The following is a 20,185-nucleotide window of genomic DNA, read 5'->3' on the forward strand; positions in this document are numbered from 1 at the left end:
GCTGCCAATAAGCGAGCCTGTGAATCCTTTCGGCTTGTATAACGCGAGCTACAGTGACTTTTTACGAGCTTCCTGGAAACGATTTAAAGTCGAACGACACGGCTCGAACGTGAGCTTTGAGAGCTCGATCGTTGCAACGTGTTTGACTCATAAGGCGGGTGTAAGAGAAGCTTTAGTGAAACGGTGACGACAGCGTTGAGCTACGTCGTAAGAAGGTTTCGTTCGTTGAAAGTTTCGAGTGGAATAATTCAAAATTGGAAGGGTAAAGTTCTAAAATTATTAGCGAAGGAAAGTTCTGTATATCGATTTCCAATGTCAACGATATAATAGCGCACATTGTAAGAGAGCAAAGTTGTGTTAATCGATGACTAGCAACATGAAATCAATATGCTTAGTTCTACGAGCTTACCCTGATATTCCTTCATAAATTCTACTATCTTTCAATACTCTACTCTTCTTACACCGTTTTATCTCGAGAAACTTTAAAAGCATGAAATATTTACTTTCTACAGTTCACGTAAACGTACTTTTATTTTTCATAAAACTATTCGAGCCATATCAAGCAACATAAAATTGTGAGTTTAATTTTTTGTTCGTGTTATTCATATATGAGTCAGTTACAGTCTAGATCGTTGTGCGCTATATCTGACGACTTTAAAGGTTGAATGAAGCTTGTAGATCTATTTTCGATTAACCTCAGTCCTTCCCGCCAGTCAAATTACCACAACGTCGTACAAGTCACGCATCTTCAACTTTTGAAAAATGATTGATCGTGGTCCACGACGACACTCGTCAAAGAAGATCGGAAGTCACCGTGTCTTTGTTCCGTTCTGCCGCGAAGGAGCTTGCTCATAAGTTTTCTGGGACGTAGCGAAAATCGATCCGCGACGACGAACGTCTGAATAAGCGCGGACGACGTATTGTCGAACGCTGGAAGAATAAGGGAATTGTCGTTAGTCCGTCGGTAACACGGTTGAATTGTGCGCTGGAGAGATCGAGAATAGATATCAGGTCAGACATTCGGTGTAACGAGGTTTTCTGTTATCGAGCCTGAGATACCCCTGTCTACCTCGCGGAGGCAGACAGTCGGTGAAAAACGTCGGTGAATACCGGTCGCGATGCATTTCCGTGTAACCGTGTCGGATGGGGACAGAAGCAAGGAAAACAGAGTCACTCGGGGAAAAGTGGATCCTTTCTTCTTCGGTTCTGTCCTGCGCGATTCCAATTTTCTTTTCTTCATGTAGCAATTGGTATTTCGGTTAGTATTTGCGAATCTCTTGAACGGTCGAGGTTTTATCGCGTTTTCTCTTATTCCTTTTGGAGAGTAACGATATTTCTGACTGGATGGTCAAACCAACCTTAGCCATAAACCAGATCATAGGGTACTAAAAAATATATATCATTTTTCAAGATGCAAACAATTTAATTTTGCGCTAGAAATATACCAGTATCAATAAATTAATGAACGAACTTTTCTCTTTGTGTTTCTCACTCTAGAAATCCTGTATAGATCCTATGGTATTTGTTTCGGTTCCAAAAATTCGTAACCGCATCTTTGAAATATCTAACCATATAAAACCAAGTAAAGGTAGGAGAATGCATTGAAACAAACCCGTCGCCGTATAATAAATGCAAGTGGAAACTGAAACGAAAGAAATAAAACACAGCGGTAAAACGATTTTTTATCTCCATCGAGGAAAAAATCGTCTTTGCACCTTTTTCCGCATCCAGATCGGAGTTTGCAATGGCTGCGAACCACTTTCGCGCGATATGGTCGATGGACCGACGTTTTTGCAGCTCCTTTTTCCGATAATTAATGTTCGTCGGTGCAGGCCGAAGAACGTGGATGGAGGACAAATGCGAAAGAGGAGGCGAGGCCAGATTAATGATAGTTTTACTTGCAGCCATTGTAAGAACGATGGATTTGACGCTATCAGGGGTGCTAAGGATACCAGCTGGAGGAAAGAAGCGAAATTTATTAGTCGAACGTATCCTGCCTGAAACCAAGATTTAATATATTCAACTCTGCCAGAACGAATTCCAACCGAAATTTTATTCGTTGTTTTAACGCGGCGCTAATGTTTTTTGCGATCAACGATTCCAATGCAATCTCGACCGTTTTACCAGAGAGTAGTAAAATCGCTTCCGGTTCCAGAGTTCAGAGCCGACACAACCAAACAGAACCAAGTTGAAAGGATTTTTTTATAGTTTTGTAAAATCGGACCAGATCTAATCGCGTGGAAGAGAATAATAGTAAATTGGAACGAACATTTGACTCGATTTTGACTTGATTAAAGTCCATCTAAGACCTTGTACAATCACGCCGTTCTGGATCGATGTACATACTTTCGATACGTGACTGTTTTCTGTGCAATAAAAGCAAGTCCTTTCTGTGAAACTCATCGTTACTCTTCGCTTTTCGGTCAGATAATCCTGTTTCTCTATCGATCGCGAGGACCGGCTTCGTCCGCTTCGTCCGCTTAGCTTCGCTAAGTTTCGTTACAAAGTTTTTAAAATAATTTTACTTACAATTTACAAAGCGTAACGTGCAACAATTATCAGAGGAAAATGCATTTATTTGTAATTCTCGTCGATTCCCTTTCACAAGACTCTATACGTAGAATATACCAAACAATTTCACTTCAGACTGTGACCAACTTCTAGCGCGAAGCTCAACGACCCCAACATTATTCTCACAATTGGCTCGTATCCCGCGTCTCATATAATATAAACAACCATTTAGAAAATCGTTTAGGGGGCCCATACATAGCAGCTACGGCCGCGAAAATTACATCTCGGGGTTAGAGGAACAGGGAGCAGAGAGTAGCCACGTCGATACATCCGAGGGAGGCTTAATCCAACGCGAACCGACATAAACCACGGAACTTATATACCGTCGTAACGTCGTGCACCCGGCACCCTTTGGAGCTGAAAGGGATTGAACGAGAGTCGACGCGGGATCGTGCCGGCAGGAAAAAGACTGGTTCTCTCGGAAACGTGCTCGTCGTGACGAGCTGCTTTTCTTTTCTCGCGTTTCCATTTTCCTCTCGTTGTCCCTTTTCCTTTCCACACCGACCTTCCCTCTTCTCGTTGTTCCACGTATCTTCACAGCAACGATACAACGCAGTTACGACATCGAGTCGGAGGAGCATTTCTCGATCGATACCTGGCAGCACTGTTTATTCTTGCCTTACCTCCGACACGCGGGAAAAAGCAACTGGGTGACGTGAGATGCAGCCTGATCGAGGGGTGGAGGACGTCGAGGCTCGTGACGTGGTAACGACAATATGGGAAGACTGGTTAAAATCGGGAACGCCAGGGAATCACGATGACTTTCGCGTTGTAGACCGACGCGTCCTCGTCGCGGTGAACCGGAGGCGACGTGGCCTCGTCGAAGAAACGCATTTCCGTCGAGTTCGAGGACCCTTCTTGTCGAGGGATTTTAGCGTGGCCTGACGCGCGGAGAGAAAAACGAGCCTCGGCCTCTCGGTGGCTTTTTCGAGGACTATATAGCTCGTTATTTATTGCCCCGTCGCGTTCGGTAAATTATTTTCACAGATCTCCCCACGAAGGAACGGGCAGCCGAACACTGTGGAAATTGAGCGGAGAGATGCGGAATTTCAGAGAAACTCGTCAACGAACTCGAGCTAGTCGTAAACCGGGATTCAAAATTTTGCAGCTACGGGTGGGAGCGTGTTGAAAATTGTTGCGTTGTGTTGGAAAGTTTCGGATGAACGTTGGGGAATTTTGGAATAATTGTGCGGGCGATTTTGTGCAACGCATTTGTTGGGAAAGTACGGGTTTAACAAGTAAGGCAATTTGTTCGCGATGTTACACGTGTTTCTGTGAACAGTTTGATCCCTGTTAACCCTGTTGAAGTCGATACTACACGCGAAATTTTTCCGAAATATTTTTTTATTGCTTTGATAGAATAATTTTTATTTTAGTTACAGTTTTTATGCAAAAATTGCCATCAATTGTTATAGAAAAACCTTTAACAATTTTTAGAACAGCACCTCTACAGGTTTAACAATTCCACTGTTAAATACTACAGGGGAAAAAACATGATAGGATTGATAAGTACATTTTGTTGATTAAACAAAAGAATTTTGATACGACAATACGAGTAAATATCAAATAAATATCAATATGAAACTGAATTTGTAAACGACAATACCTTAAAGGAGCCAATATTCGCTCTTATTTGCATTTGAAGCGGGAACTCAATAAGCTTCGTGATAATCGGGATTAGAACCGAAACGGGCTCTGGAGGTACGAATACGGCTACTAGAAACTTGGGAACGATACTTACGCGGCATCTCGATTTTCACGATATTCCCGTCGATTTGCATTCGTTTCAATTAAGTAACCTTTGCCAAACTATTTGAAATCGGCTCGATTCTAATCCAGCTCCACTAGATGGTTTCGTTTGCATAACCCTGCCATTGTTCCGCGCTTTACATGTATAATAAGAATATCATAAAAAGGAGAGGAATAAGTCGGATGGAAAGAGTCGACGGCGAAAGTGGAGTGGAAAGCAGAAATAATGTGTTCGAATAAAATTTGCAAACGAATCAAGACTGCCGCTCGTTTATGTTCCCGGCTGTGCACAAGACACGGAAAAATCGCAAGATCCAGGAGGAAACATTTGGCTGTGAGACAATCAAGAAAGTCTACTTGGTGGAACTAAGGAACGAGGGAATAATAATTTAATTTGACTCTATGTTTTAAATACGCTACTGATTTCAAGTTGAAACATCCAAGAAACTCTTCAAATATTCCTTATCGCGAATTAAGCAAATCGTTAAGCAGTTAATTATTAATCTTCGAATAATATACTTACAGGAAAACTGTTTTAAAATTGCGCGAATTATGGTGATCGAGAACCCCGCGCCTCGTGAAACTGCTCTCGATACCTCTCATAAATATGTAATTTACCCTGCTCCCGTGAGAAATACTTCGTTTAACATTGATTCGACCAAGCAGCGAAGATAATGTACCAAGAAAATCGTCGACTTTTCAACACCTTTCGACCTCATCGTTTATTCAATTCCTTCGTGAGTCGAAACGAAGGAAAAAAGACAAGGAAGGCATACAAGAAAAACGAACAGAAAAGTACACAGACTTGCTTTACATTATTCAGGGAAACCGTTCATCCGTCCGGTATACTTTGACATTTTTCATTGCGTTTCCGTTATATTCTCCTGCCGAAAAGGACAAATTATTCCTACGACGAATTCTTACAAAGGAACCACAAGTTGCGAACTACGTAATTTCTCGTTGACGAAACGTTCGACACGGTGACGCAAATTGCAACACGTGCTTGCAACACAGTCTCCTTGTTTCGCGTCGAACTCGAACACGTGCTTCTTGTGGATTGCACGTTGCATTCGAAGCACATAAAGATGGCCCGTTGCGAAAAGCCGACGCGACGTCTCCTTAAACGTTGGAGTAAGTCGTTGCGAGAACATGGCGGCACGAAATGCGCACTTTCTCTAATTACGTTCTCGAATGATCGATTTTAGCTGAGAAAGTAGTCACGTATCGCGTAAAACGGTATTCGATATGTTTCAACGATGATTGGATCGCGAGAAACGCGGCCGATTAGGTGCCGCGAAAATTGTCGAGAATGGTATCATTTTAATGGCGTGCTATTCGCACATACGATTAATCGGAGATATCGTGAATCGAGCGTGTCATTAGATTATTTGGTAATTTGTTATGCAGATCGTTCGGCTGCGACGTTGCTTTCACCGATGAAATTAGAGATTGTCCTTTGGAGCGAGATTGGAAAGGGTCATATGTATTTCATACTCGTACACAGAGAACTATTTTAGAAGTATCATGAAGCTATCGTGATGGCATTGTTATGTAAATAGTCACTGTTGTTTTCCATTCAGAGAGGGGAAATACCAGGAAGAAACGAACTTGGAATATCACAACGGGATATTGAAATCTATCAGTAGAAACTAATAATGAAAGAATATGTATGTAAGTGACTCACGTATATAAACATAAAAATATTTATTCCGTACAAGCTAATGTCATCGCATTCACATGCTACCTCCGTCATTTATAATTTTTGCATTTTTCAAAACGTGTTGAAATGTTCGAGGTTTCCTGCGTTTTATATTTTTCAAGTTAAGTTATATTACACAATTACGAAGCAATGACTAAATATTTTAAGATGAACAGAGAAGAACAGAGATGGGACAGAGAAAATTTGTTCAATTTCAAAATGGTAGATAAGACGGTTTAATAAAAAAGGGCAGCATAGCAAAGGTAAACGTAAATGTAACAGAAAAGTTCCTTGAAAATACAATTTTAATCGCGAAGCGGAAACGTGAACGCTGGTCATTCTTCGAGCAAGTAAAGGCTTGAACTAGAAGCGATTGTCGCGTGACAAACTAAGGGTGACAAACGTCGAGTACCCGTGTGCTGGCAACTCGAATTTTGCGAACTTGCCGACAGCTAGTCCCGCGAAATTAATTGTTGGTTCGTGGCAGGGCACGTTTATGAAAGCGCCGGACATTTCCAGAAAATTTACGTTCTTAAGAATCGATCAGCGGTTATGGCCGCAACGAGTGGTATAACGCTGCCAACAAACTTCCTCGGGAACGTTTTAGCCGTTCCCTTTATTTGGACGATCGTTCCGCGACGCATCGATTTCGTATTAGGGACGCGTTAACGCGTTGCTTAACGTTTTTCCGATCATGAGACCGTTTTGCTGCGGTAAAAGTTGCTCGAGCGCGAAGCGTTTCGTGAGTTATAGCTGCCATAGTGTGTCATTTGTTGTGTGTATAGTTCGTTTAAAATTACTAACTCCATAGGTGAAAATACTGTAAGGAATCGAAATAAATGTAAGAGATGTTCCGGTTCCTGACTTTTTTTGCACAATTGAATTGATATTCAATTTTACAAGTTACAAGTTCCAAGTTCCAGAAGAGTTACTAAATATCCTTGTTTAATATTAATAAGCTTGATGACGGTACGAATGTTACTTTAAATATAATGTCATTTAATCAAACGACAAGGCTAATCAGCCTATTTTATTTTGTTTCCTAATTGAAAACTCTCATGTTCTCTTCTACTAAATAAAAAGAACGAAGAAAGATACAATAGCGGAATAACAGAGAACAGAGACGAGAAATCACGGGTATTCAAGGTCAAGTGAATCCGTTTCACTAAATTCCAATCCTCAATTGTCTAATTTAATAGAATCGTGCCACGTATCGCAACTATTTCGTGGTCACGTTGTAGGACCCTAAATTGCATTGTCCAGAGTCACGCGTGACCATCTGTTTGGCGAATGCGGCGCAACATAATTTCTACGGCATGCAGTGCGCCATAAGCGTCGTCGAATTCTCGTGCGGTAAGCGTATTATCATAAGCCATAAGGCGCTTATCCAATTGCCGGCCGATGCAATTACATACATCACGATTACCGTGTTCGGTGCAGCCCGTTAATGTCTGCTTCGTGACACGTCGAAGACGACGACGAGGAAAGGGAAACGAGTGCGGAATGAAGCAAGATCGACAGAAAAAAAGATGGATAAGAGTACTTGAAACTGAGGGAAATGAAAAGTAGACGGACGAAAGACACGATTCCAGAGAAAGGGAGAGAAGGCTCGATAAAGAGCGAGGATGAAATAAGAAACATTTCGAGCGCGAAGACGAGCAGACAAGGCGTAGCGTTTCGTTCGTTTGACGGAGTGGAGCAAAAGGGGGTGAAAGGGGGGGAGTCTTCATTACGTCCTGAAAGGCTGCCGTTTTAAGAGCAAACGAATAGGAATAGTTAACAATGAAACAGAGGTGCCTGGAAACGGAAACTGAAAAGGAAGAAAATTTGCACTTGATACCGGTCAGAAAGAAAAGGTCACAAATTAGAACATCCTACGTTTAATTTAATGACTTCTAGAGCACCGATCGTGGCTCTCTTTTCTCTCAGACGGAAAGTCGAATCGATTTTGGAATTGGTCGCCAGCGACGCGATCGATATTACGGTTACATTCATGACAATGAAATTTTACGATATTGTACAATCTATAAGAATAACTGTTTATGCATCTTTTATTATAGGATATATAAAAAAATCATATACCAAGAGAAGTTCATTCGAGAAAACAAGATTTCCCCCTAAGTCCCCTAAACGTCTCCATTTAAAAACATTCTATCCTCCTGATCTACGTAATAGTGAAGTTAACCATTTTTCGTAAAGCACGTTTGTTTGCCAAAATAATAAGATCTGCGTAAATTGCGGCGGCGATTCGAAGCGTTCCATCCAGTCCAATATCCAGGGCATTTTTGCTCGCGACGATATTCCACCGTGAAGATTATTCCGACGGCAATCGCGTGAGATTTCCATCCATAGAATAACGTTTATACCGTGGAAGGCAAAGGAAGGGAGGATGGAATAGTGGGGCACCCCTTCGACCATCATCCCTCTGCGAATCCACTGAACGAACGACACTAACGAAAGAGAGGACGGACGACCGTTTCAACCAACTCGCTTCTATTCCTCCTTCGAGACAAGCCGACGAGCGCCAGTTGAATCGTGAAATTTCATTCCCGTGCACATCCTCCACCGGTCGAGTCGTGAAATTTCAGTGGTCGACACTGGCGGACAGTTTCGCGACGGCACAGACGGGAAATCTCCGTTCAAGTAGCGTGTCGCGCTTAGGTTCGTCCTCGTCGCGAACCTCGTCGTGAACGTTTCTATGCAAATTGCCGCGAAACAGTGTAATCCAAAATGGAGAAGAAGGGTAAGCGGGCCGTTGTGAAACGACGCTGCTACGTGGTCGAAATGCTGCGCGTATGTGAATGCTCGCCACAGGGTGTCGCAATAATCATGGAACGATGAGCAAGGAATGATTCCACGTGGAAAGATAAATGGAAAATATATAGAACGAAGTTTTTCAGATGACGCTTTGTTTTCAGGAAAGTCAAGCTGGAAAATTTGTTACGGACGAGTGAACTTGACTAATTTCCTGATTGAGCGACGCGTACAAATGAACAATTAGCATATTCTACATGTGAGGATAAATAAAAACTGTAAAATAACGTTTCTTCGATTGATGCTTCGTTTTCAAGTAAATGGGACTCGAACATGCTTAATCGATAATTAGCTTGGTAGACGCATTCGATTTTCTCGAGAACGAAGCTTCAAATGAATAGAGATTCGATTCTACACTTTCGACTTGTTTTTCACATAGAATTTTTCCGATTGTATTATGGTTATGGAACACCCTGTATATTCACCTACACGCCGATACTGGGGCCTCCAGCGGGGACTGTCCTGTTCGATAATGGGGGAAACTTCAGCATTTTTACCTTATGCATTATGGAGAAGTCAGTTATTAGACGCAAGGCGAAGGTAAAGAGAGACAAAATCCATTTTCTATATCCCTTCTTCTGCAGCGTGTAACCCTCGGTCGGCCCGTGGGCTTTTGTTTCATTCTCTTTCTTCCTCCGAAGGAAGGAAGAGATCAACCGGTGTTCACGAGGGCATACGTGATACCGGGAATACCAACGAAACATTCTCCGTCTTTATCTCGCCTCGGCTAGATATGGATTTCCAATTCAGCCAGATATTTTCAATATCGTTGTCGCGTCTATGGTATCCAACGTTCTCTCCACCAACGATGTCCTCTCTTGTATTCTGGCCCGGGACTTCGAACGAATCGTGACTTTGTAAGATACTCGAATGACTTCGAGACTCTTGACTCTTCCGCAACGCGTGAATCGTAATTTTATGTTCTGTTTTTTGATCGATCGTTGAGCTTATTTGTAAGAAAACGTACAATATTCTCTTTCGAAAACAAAACAAGACGATACGAAAGTTCGATGAAAGGAACGCTAATGGCGTCGTGAAACACTGCAACCTTTGGAACTCGAGCGAAAGACATTTTTTGCCAGATAGACGAGAGGCAAGATGAAATTTCTACATGAACTTAACCTGTTCCAACTCACCTCGGCGGATCCAATGGACTGGAAAACGACGACAAGAGAAACCATATAAAAATACTCATATTGGAACGGATGGTCGATCCCCCCAAGAAAGTCGAGGGTTGCGAGCAAATCAAGCATGAAGTCCTCTCATTGCAAACGAGAAACACGAATATCCTTCTCGTGGTCAAAAGTTCTTGCATTATTGATAATTCGATTAAACTCTGCAATCGCGCGACCCTAAAACACGAAACAAAAATCCGTACGCTGAACGAACGCCCTCGAATTTAACCGTGAAATCAAAAAGAGAAACAGGGTAGAGAATGTGGTAAAAAACTGTCCGGGGGAGTACACGAGTCAGTCGGTGGAAAAGACGCAATCAGCGACGTCGTCGAATCGAAGCTATCCTATCGTCGAGACAGAATTAACGTTCTCGTGCAGCTAGATGGGCTTTAACCCGGCCAACAGAATAGACGAAAAACGAAGAAAGGGAAAAAGGTAGGAGAAACGAGGAGGAACGAGCAGGAAGGTAGAGAAAGGAGGAACACGCCGAGGGTGAGAGGAAGCGAGAAATTAGAGGAGGTCGCGAGCGCGAGGAAAGTGAGGGGAAACTGCGAGATACCTCATCCCCGTGAGCTTTCCAGTGCTTTTCGAGTGCTTTACGACGTCTGCCGGATAAGTACGTAGAGCGGCGCAGCCGGGCGTTCGCTATACCAAAAGTATATATCGTAAAGAGAGCGCTTTCAGGGAGTTAGATGTCCTCGACCAGTTCAATCAACTGTACGCCAGGCAACAAACCACTGCCGTTAATTGGATCGGAGCTCCGAGTCCTGGCTTTACGAGGCCCAATCGCGCCAAATTATCCGACCTGCATTTCTGGATCGGCCGCAACCGACGTCCTTCCCTTCCATCGTTTCTTTGCTTGTCCCCTTCGTCTGCCAGTCGACATGGATCACGGAACCTCGCAGCGATGTTGGATCTTTTGAAAAAAAAAAAGGACAGAACGGAGAGACGCGGAAGACACGCGTGTTAAATTGGTGTGAAAGGCGACTGTACGATAAATATGAGTTACTAGTAACAGTTTCGTTGAATTTTATAGTTTGGTTGTATCTAAGAGTACGCGTAATACCATCTTGATCGTTTTTTATTTAGTACAAATTGTGTTTGGGTTGTGCACGTATACAAGAGCGCGTGGTACAGTAATTTTAGAGAAGGGAAAAAGAGAAAGAAAAATGGAAAAGGAAGAGAGGGTGAGTTACAGACTAAGAGGGTGCTAATGGACTCGTCAGTAAGACTGCCTACAAGGTTCGTGCCTTAAACATCAGAATAGCAAAAATAAGACCGCAGAATGTATTTATAGCAGAAAGTAGTGGGGAAAGTATTTTCAAAAATGTATATTTCCATAGAAGTATCAAGTTCGTTTTAAAGTCAACTTCATTTTCTCAACAACGAATCATACTATCGAGCGTTTGAACTATGATGACAAACGAATGAACCGAAACCACCGATCGGGATACAGTTTACGAACGATAGTCGGCGACAGGGTAAACAGTTCTCGCGGCAATCGGGTCTAATAGATTGAATTCCTGTCGGGGTTGTGCTATCTCATCGATCGATCAAAACGAGCAAGCGAATCACGTTTGCGTCTTCGAATCAGAACAGGCGCCAGTTCTCCGTTTCTCTTCCGCTTTGCTTCTTTTTTTTTTTTTTTTTTTCTCGCGGCACTCGAGTAGACGCAGTACGAAAGCGTTTAAGTCGAAATGTTTATTACAAGAGTTCATAATAGACTCGCTACAAGTTACTGTTTATACATTAGATTCTTTTAGCAGGGCTGCGTGGTCATTAAACGTCAGTTAAATGAGCTTTTGCGAAGTTACGTCTGCTCGCGCCGCTTTCGAATCATTTTTTTTCCGCGTCCAGACTGGATGGAATGGGCTAGGTGAACGTAGAACGCCTAATTATGCCGGCGGAGAATTAAAATATTCTCAGTAAACATTTAAGAAAGTAAAATAAAGAAGTTTCCATCGAGCAGCAGCCTTTAATTACAACTTAGTTCGCTCTTGCTTCGCGCTGATGCACGCCGCGCCTTCCGCCCATCCGCCATTAATTTCTTCCTGTTTCCCTCCCGTGATCTTCTCTTCGTTTACGTTAATAAACGTTTCTTTTTCTACTCTCCGCGTTCACTTTGACTTCCTACCTTTTACCGCCGCGTCGTTTACTTCATCGTTAAAAACGTTTCCTCGCAATATCACGTATAAACGTCGCACGCTCGTTTACTCGAAAGCCTCTCATCTTCTTCGTTCTACTGGATTGCCTGATACCACCGCATGGACAAAATTAAGTTTCAGAGGTGGAATCGAAATGATTAGCTAGACGTTGGATATTTAGATCTAACGAAAACTAGACGTCGATCGAGAAACGCATGATTTTTTAGGTCTTGCAATTAAACATAGTCTTTGTACCATCTTTATGAATTCGTAAATCTTCCCTTTGACCGTATCAGTGAATGGAAACTAACATTTCATATTCAAGAATAAATTCTACTTCGGGAAATGGAATGATTGATATCTGTGAAACATTGTAGCTCGCGATAATTACGAAAGAATGTATTTTGTGTCGTTTCGTTTAAACTGTGTTTCCTCACAATGCAACCACTGAACTTACGTGTTTGTAACGGGACTGTACCTTTTTGCGCCGCTTCTATACTTTCTTAAAATTTATCGTGTCATCGACCGAGCATTTTACGGGCTGACTGCTATAAGTCAGCCACGCTGTGAACGCGAAAGGCAGCCCTAACTCCGCTTTAAAAAGCATTCGCAAGCTGCAATAAACGGGAGATGGTATTCGGGAAACGACCATTGGGCACACGACGAGTACACGATTATTTGAAAAATTGTCGAATCCCGCCACGCTGTATTTTTCATTCCGGAAACCATCGTTCTTTCAATCGTGACATCGAGATATCGCGACAACCGGTTTATCCGATGTCTTTACTGCGAAAATGTATAATTCTCTGGTGCCTGATCAAAACCACTTGACGATATAGAGAAATACTCAATTCGTTCTCATTTTTATCCAATTTTCAATGCGTTTGTTAAGCAAAATGTAATCTAAATAAAGATTCGTTTCATCTAGTAAATACACGTTGCGTGTATTCTGCGAATTTCTGCATAAACATCAACAGTCTAGTCACTAACGTTTCAGCATATTCTAAGATCAAATCGGAAAGCAGAGGAAACGAGAGAAGAAGGAAAAATTCCAGGACTTTATAATTCTCTGCATTAAGCCCGTTTTGGTTGGCTGTCCGAACGTAGTCACTGTTATTTCCCCTCGTTCCAGGAGAAAAAGTAAAACGCGTAGCGCGGAGTTCATAAGCCATCTCCCGGAGGCACGGTGTAAGCGTAAAGCGGAATAAACGTTGCCGCTACGTGTCCGTCCATGTGCACTGTTATATCGTGCTAACTTCGTCCCAGCGAACGTCCTTTATGGTCGTGCCGGCGAAAAGAATAAGCCGTTTCTGTTGATGCGACCACGGTGTCGTCTTAACGTTCTCGTGCCCGCCGTTTCCCCCAGCTTTCCTGGCTAAGCTCGTAAAAGCTCCCACCGTGAATCGTGACTTCGTTGTTGCAACGTGAGGGAAACGCCTGAGAAATCTCGCAACGCCATTGACATCGTTATGTACAGGAAAGAGTGATTGGGAAAGTTTGTTTTATATTAGGTATAACTGACTTTTTGATGGGTAGTTAATGGTGAAAATGTGGCTTTGGGGTAGAACAACTGTTATCTAGTATTCGATGAATATAAATCGAGATACTACTGCCATGTTCGTGCCAACGTTTGAGGATATCTATCTTCCTCAAACAATTTTAAAATCAGCACAATGATGATTAAAACCTTCAATTTTTTCAGATCGACTTTCCTACTTCTTCGGTGTAACCCAAAACCGATTCTTCCATTGACACTTCAAAGATGAATTTCTTAACACCATTACGATGAAACTAGTATATACATAGTATATAATTACCTCATAAATTATGCGATACTTATAAAAACAGTTTGACTTGATACGAACATTAGTTTCTTCCCCATAGATACATGAAGATCCATTAAAAATCGATGCGTGACACTTGGTACGGTCTGATAAGTGTCGATCGTAGCGTGGCAGACGAAGAAGAGCGGCGCCGTCTAGTGTTTCAACAGGACCGTTCGTCGGTTGGGTAAAAGGGGTTAGGCTAAGTGGCAAATACTGGATAGCGACGAGGTTCGAGTGGCGTCTCGTTTTTCTTGCCGGGCTGCCGCGATCGTCAAGGTGAAGGGGCCTCTCTATAGGTTTTCGGAAATGGAGGCTCGGTCACGATGGCGATATCACGCACGTTTCGAACCGCTTTCGAGCGTTTAACTTCCACTGGAGAGCTGGCTGCCGGATCCCGCGGAAGAAATAAAACGAGACCTCCGTCTGAAATCGTACGGGGAGCACCGGAAATTTCAACTCCCATTCGATTTCCGCCGCGTTTACGGCCAACCTGGCTCGTTATCCCCCGCGTTTTTATCTAACACGGCACGAGGCGGGTTTGATTTATTGCTAAATACGCGAGGGTCGTTCGGTGGCCGCTGCTGACTTTCGCCTCAACGACCCTTGCGACGATTGTATCACTCCTCCCCATTTTATAACACTTGCTTTATCGTGTACAATATATATTGAGTATTTAATTCAACGAAATTCTGTAACGATATTATTGTACATGTATGGAGTACACGAAAATTTATACGGAAAATTTTTGTGAATGTATTATGTGAATTGTACGAGACTTTTTGAAATTTCATTAGTACTATAACGAGATACGATTATCGAAATATATTGATAAAATTTTTAACCGATCTCGATGATAGACATCCACGTTTACATTACTCTGCTTACTTTAAATCATTTTCCTTTTACGGTAAACGGTAACGAATGGCAGTAATTGCGACCAAATACGACTCATGTAATGAAACGAGAGTGGAATCGCGTAAAATTACGATTAAATGGTTATAAGACTGGTTTATGTGACCGATACCGTGGACCTGTCCGTTCCCTTTCGCGGCAATTGATTGCGAACGCTGTCGGCCGATCGGTATCGTTTTTATTTATGAATCAGGAGCCCGTTACCAGGGCGCAATGTAATGAAGCAATTGCCGCGTTCGATTTGCAATTTGTTCCCATTGCGATTTTAATCGAGATCAAGTACAATCTGAACCCGTTCACGCGGATACGAGAAGCGTTACTGACATCTCGAATATACTCGATTGCGCAGAAGAATCGAAACGAAGCGATAACGAAATCATCTGCTTTTATATCGGCCTCGAGAATCGAAAAATCAAAAGTTTTTCAGAAAGAATTAATTATTTGAAATTGTAGATAGAATAGTCCAGAAACCGATTATCGATGATTTAATTTTATCCATTCTATATAATCTACAGATTACTGTCATGTGTTATTGATATCTAATCTTTTGAGTGCTCATACATTGACGAACTTCGAAGGTGGATAAATTAATAAACCACACGCTAGTGTCTTGTCCTCCATTTCGTTGAAATTATAAGAATAAGAATTAAAGGTAGATAAAACTCATCTAATGGACGCATTGTATTTAACCTGGCTTCCAATGTCAGCCGCCAGAGATACGGTAAGTGACAGAATACAAACACGCTCGCACGAGCATCTAGATAACGCCATTTTCAGAGGAAACCTGGCCATTTGGAAGGAAGACACGGTCAATGTTAGCACACGTCACGTCCTCTGTCGCATTGCCGCCAGTTCCGCTCGTATCATGAACTGTCACGCCGGCTCTCCCGGTTATAAACACTTGGTGCGTAACTGCACACTTTAAAGCTGCAATATTCGAGGGAGGTAACAAGCGACTGAATAAACATCGACCATCTTGCTTCGCGTGCCATCCTTGTTTCAATTCTACTCCGGTAGTTTACCGCTATTCAACATCTTAATTTAATCCAGAACCGCGACATGTAACACGTGTCATGGGAAGTTCACGGCTGCAAATGTTTGCTAGCATCGGGAATAATGAAACAATTTAAATTGGTGATATGTTTCAAGATTATCGTTTACGATAAAACAAAATATTGATCGGTGAAAATAAAATTGATAGAAATTGGTAATCGTGATAAAAATACAACAACAAAATATATTCATACAAATGTACACTGTCTGCGACTTAATCGTCAAGCGTAAGAGAATCGATAGTTTCTGTATAGCACGAAGATCGAATCGTACTTCGCAACACGGAAGTTAGTATTCAAGGTCACAGGGGCTGGGTAACTTCAATGGTCGAGGTAGAGGAACGCGTGACTCGATCCACGGGGCTCGAGAACGTAATCCCATAGCAATGTTTGCCGTCCGTGACGCGATACCGATCGCGTCGTGCAGCCCGATGGAACGAGAAGGGAAAAGCGGATCGCGCGATGTTCGACTGTTTATCGTTGTTATTGTTTTTCGACCCTATCTCAGCCCAGCCACCCCCATCCCGGCGGAATCCGATTTGTAATGGAAATGCAATGTTCAATGCCGCTTTAATCCTTCGTCCGCCGTAGGAGCCTTTTGTAACGCGCTGCTTCCAGGGAAAAAGAGACGGAGGAGACGGACGGCTTTAGAGATCCGTCATAATCGTTCTAGGACGATATTTATTTTTCGTACAAACGTCGCTGCTTGAGAGAGAGAGAGAGAGAGAGAGAAAGAGAGAGAGAAACAGAGAGAGAGAGTCAATGAGATTTTTTGCGAAAGATTACATCCGAGTATTCGATAGCGCACACGGAGCGCCAACGACAAACTACATAAATGGTCACGTTTCCAAAAGCATTATCTCGTTCGTTGCTCGTGAACTCGCTCTCGCGGATGCAAAACTAACCCCCGTAGAAAAAACGACCAGAACAGTTTTCCACTTAACAAACGAAAACTTCCAACCAACCCGAAAATGTGCAAAAACGGGAAAACCACAAACGCGAATCTCCTCTCTACGCTCGTACCTTTTACTTTTTGCCAACAATTAAAAGAACGTAAGTATCGCCAGAGGGGTTGTTAAGCAACGGTTAGGAGTTTCTTCGCGAAGTAAGGGAAGTTCGGTCGAAATAGCGACTCGGAGTCAGAGTGGAGAGAGACGGCGAGCGGAAGGGTGACAAATCAATGGCGGATGGTAGGGTAGGTAGCGGCATATGAGCGCTGGGCTCCTATCTTATCAACGCATTATTCAACGGCGGAGGCTGCTCGGGACTCTAACTGCCTGCATTTGCATAAATCCATAGATCTCCCGGACCTGCTCGGCTGCCCGGCCGTGTCTATCCATCTCTGGATGCATGCATACAGCAAATTACAGTGCCCGCAAGCGGAATTGTGGGTGGCGGACCCGTGTCCTTCCCCCTCTGCCTGCCCCCCTTTCACGAAAGGACCCCGAAGGGAGCCAACACGCTTGCCGGCTAGGTAAGGCCAATGGAAGGGGCTCGGTAACATTCACTTTGCCGGTGGCTTTGTATTGGATCGTTAACGACACCCTTTCCTGTGTACCTTCTGTTACCATCCTACGCTATCTCTCTTATCGTGCGTCCTTCCTTTTCTATGGGTGTACTAGGACAGGAAAAAATTTCGTGCACATCTCCAGGATTCTGAGAGATAGATAATCGGCTACGGGTTTATTGGTTGATGACTGAGTCGAAGAATGGTAAGAAATACCGCGTAGGATCTTTTTATAGTTATACATTATCGATCAAAAATTCCGTTACGTTAAAAAACTGTTCAGGGAAAAATCGAACGAGGTAAAGACTGTTGCTGCAAGAATTAAACGATAATAGTGAAACGATGTTGAAGATCAATCATACGTTTCTTCTATTTTGTTCGAATGATAGTTTCGAGATTATTTGTCGTCGTGACCCACTATGAAATCGATGCAAACGTTATCCTATTGGCAGATCGATTTTCACGCCGATATAAGAAACTTCGTAAAAATCCAGTAACCCGTAACAAAAGGTAGCTATACTCGCTGAACCGTTCACGCACTGAAATTGGTCGGTTACATCCGTTGAAAATTTCTCCACGAAAGTGGTCCGCGCGTTCAAACACGCGCGAGAGATCCTCGTTTATCGAATCCATTTGCGAGATCACGCGAACGACGTATCCGCGGTAAGACGAGTCTAACGGATCGCTAATCAGCAAGTGAAACAAAAGGATTTCCACGGCACAGAGGTGGCGGGTTTCCACGCGGATCTAAGGTCTCTCTCTCTCTCTCCCTCTCTCTCTCTATTCGTCTCTGGAGAGGATTGCCGGGCCACTCAGCTACGGAATGGTTCGTTAGCAAAAGGAGACGAAACTGTAAGTCCCGGTGCAAATACCGTCGATTACGTGCTCGCCTGTACGATTCGGTCTTCGTTGAATTTCTCCGCGAACGGTATCACGGCAACACGGTAATATTTGCAAAGCTTTGTTATCCGACCGACTCACAAAACCGGCGATCGTATGCATTGCGATTCGAAAATTTATTCGTTCGATGAATAATTTAACTCCGGTTATCCCTATATCCTGTATGAATTATCGTGTCCTCGCTCTGTCATACGCGAATACCGCCGAAATTTCGTTTGGAAAACAACGCGAAGAAAAACGTTGTTGCCGGGCATAACTCACGCGGATAACGTTCTCGATAATGCCTTAGCAATCGAAAATTCAGATTACCTTTTTCATCGAGAATTCGAAGCGTTCAATTTCGTAAAACGAGGCCAGCTTCCAACGAACTTTTTAATAAATCGACTGACCCAATTTCTCTTCTGACCCGTGTACGCAGGAAACGGAACAATAAGCAGTATCATAGAACCGATCGCGTTGAAATCGCGCGGTAAAACCCACGGCACGGAACGAGACGGAATTTTTGACAAGGCTCTTTCGCTCCACCGATAAAATATATTCATTTTCCTATTGAATTCGCAGATAATTGGTGCGAGTCTGAGAGTGTCTGATACCGATCCCCGAGTTCTCACGAGTCGGGTGCAACGGACGCGTAATAAATTCCAGGTTTACCTATTCTGCTTGCGACAGGAATTATTCGGCGAGCTCGTAGGTGCACGATCGATTTAACCGGGCGAGGATGAAATACGAGAGACGCGCCAATTCGTTGCACCGATTCAGTCGTTCCTGTACCATTACCTGTCGATCCTCTGCCGATTGTTTCACCGACTTTTTTCCTGTCCCCGATTAAAAATTTCGAAAAATATTCCGCTAACGACCACGTAAACTCTATTAATTCTTCGAAATCGAAAGACTTTTTATACAAAAGGAAAGAATCTATTTTAAAAAAATTTGGAAAAATTTGCATTTCTTCATGATGTAAAGATATGTAAGACGACGTACTACATATTTGACGACTTTTACAAAATCTATGACTAAATCATGGCAATCCACTGAACCGATCTTATGAACTTGGGTTTAGAAAACATTACGCTTTACCATCTTCAGCCACAATCACCAACGAGTTTCGTCCGTAAGTCCACTTCTAATATAAAAACAGGACTCCGGTGCTACCCGTACATCGATACAACAGCCTGAACGAGTTTATTCCGGAGCATCCAGCTGCTCACCCTTAAAAACACCGTTGTCCTCTTGAGCGGTGCATCACGGACGCGTTATCTGCCGGCTGCTCGAACAACGATAGGGCAGTACGAGGGTGGAGAGTGCGAAGTTAAGTCGAGCCCTTGCTCGAATGTCTCTGACGGCAGCGAGACGAGTAGTTAATTAACACCTCCCGTTACCCTTACCCTTCTTCATCCCTTGCATCCAGTAGAGGCTAGCTTTTCCGCAGAACAGCCGCCTTTTTCACGGTGGAGGAACGGTCTCCTTCGCAGAATTCGCCCGCGTGGCTGGCTTTTTCAAAGCTGCCGTAACCCCGGCGAGAAGTTGGAAAAGGATCTCCTTCCTTCGTAATTTTTTCCGTCCTCCTCCCGTCGACCACGAAGACCGGTTGGTAATTAAGACATTCTGTGGTAGAAAGGAAGTCACCGGCAAGTCCCTGGATCTCATGTATTTTTAATTTAGATAGCGACCGAGAAGGATCTAGAGGAGGAGGATCCACCGTTTTGGAACTGGCGCAAAAGACTCCGACGATGGGGGTTGATCGTTCAAGTGGTTGGTTCTTACATTGTCAGCGTTCTCTTCTTCTCCGAACTGTCGATGGAGCAATTTTCTGCGATTGTGGCAAAGTGGTGGAAT

General features: G+C 43.2%; 1 protein-coding gene across 1 annotated transcript; it reads left to right on the plus strand.

The window, feature by feature from the left end:
- Positions 1-15,335: 15,335 nt before the first annotated feature.
- LOC122569597 lies at positions 15,336-20,153 on the plus strand. The gene is made up of 3 exons (XM_043730862.1): positions 15,336-15,794; positions 17,242-17,416; positions 19,488-20,153. Exons 1-3 carry the CDS (start codon positions 15,561-15,563, stop codon positions 19,523-19,525), a joined length of 447 nt encoding a protein of 148 aa, XP_043586797.1. The 5' UTR covers positions 15,336-15,560; the 3' UTR covers positions 19,526-20,153.
- The last annotated feature ends 32 nt before the right edge of the window (positions 20,154-20,185 follow it).

Source organism: Bombus pyrosoma, linkage group LG7 (assembly GCF_014825855.1).
Source record: "Bombus pyrosoma isolate SC7728 linkage group LG7, ASM1482585v1, whole genome shotgun sequence".
NCBI classification, from domain to species: Eukaryota; Metazoa; Arthropoda; class Insecta; order Hymenoptera; family Apidae; genus Bombus; species Bombus pyrosoma.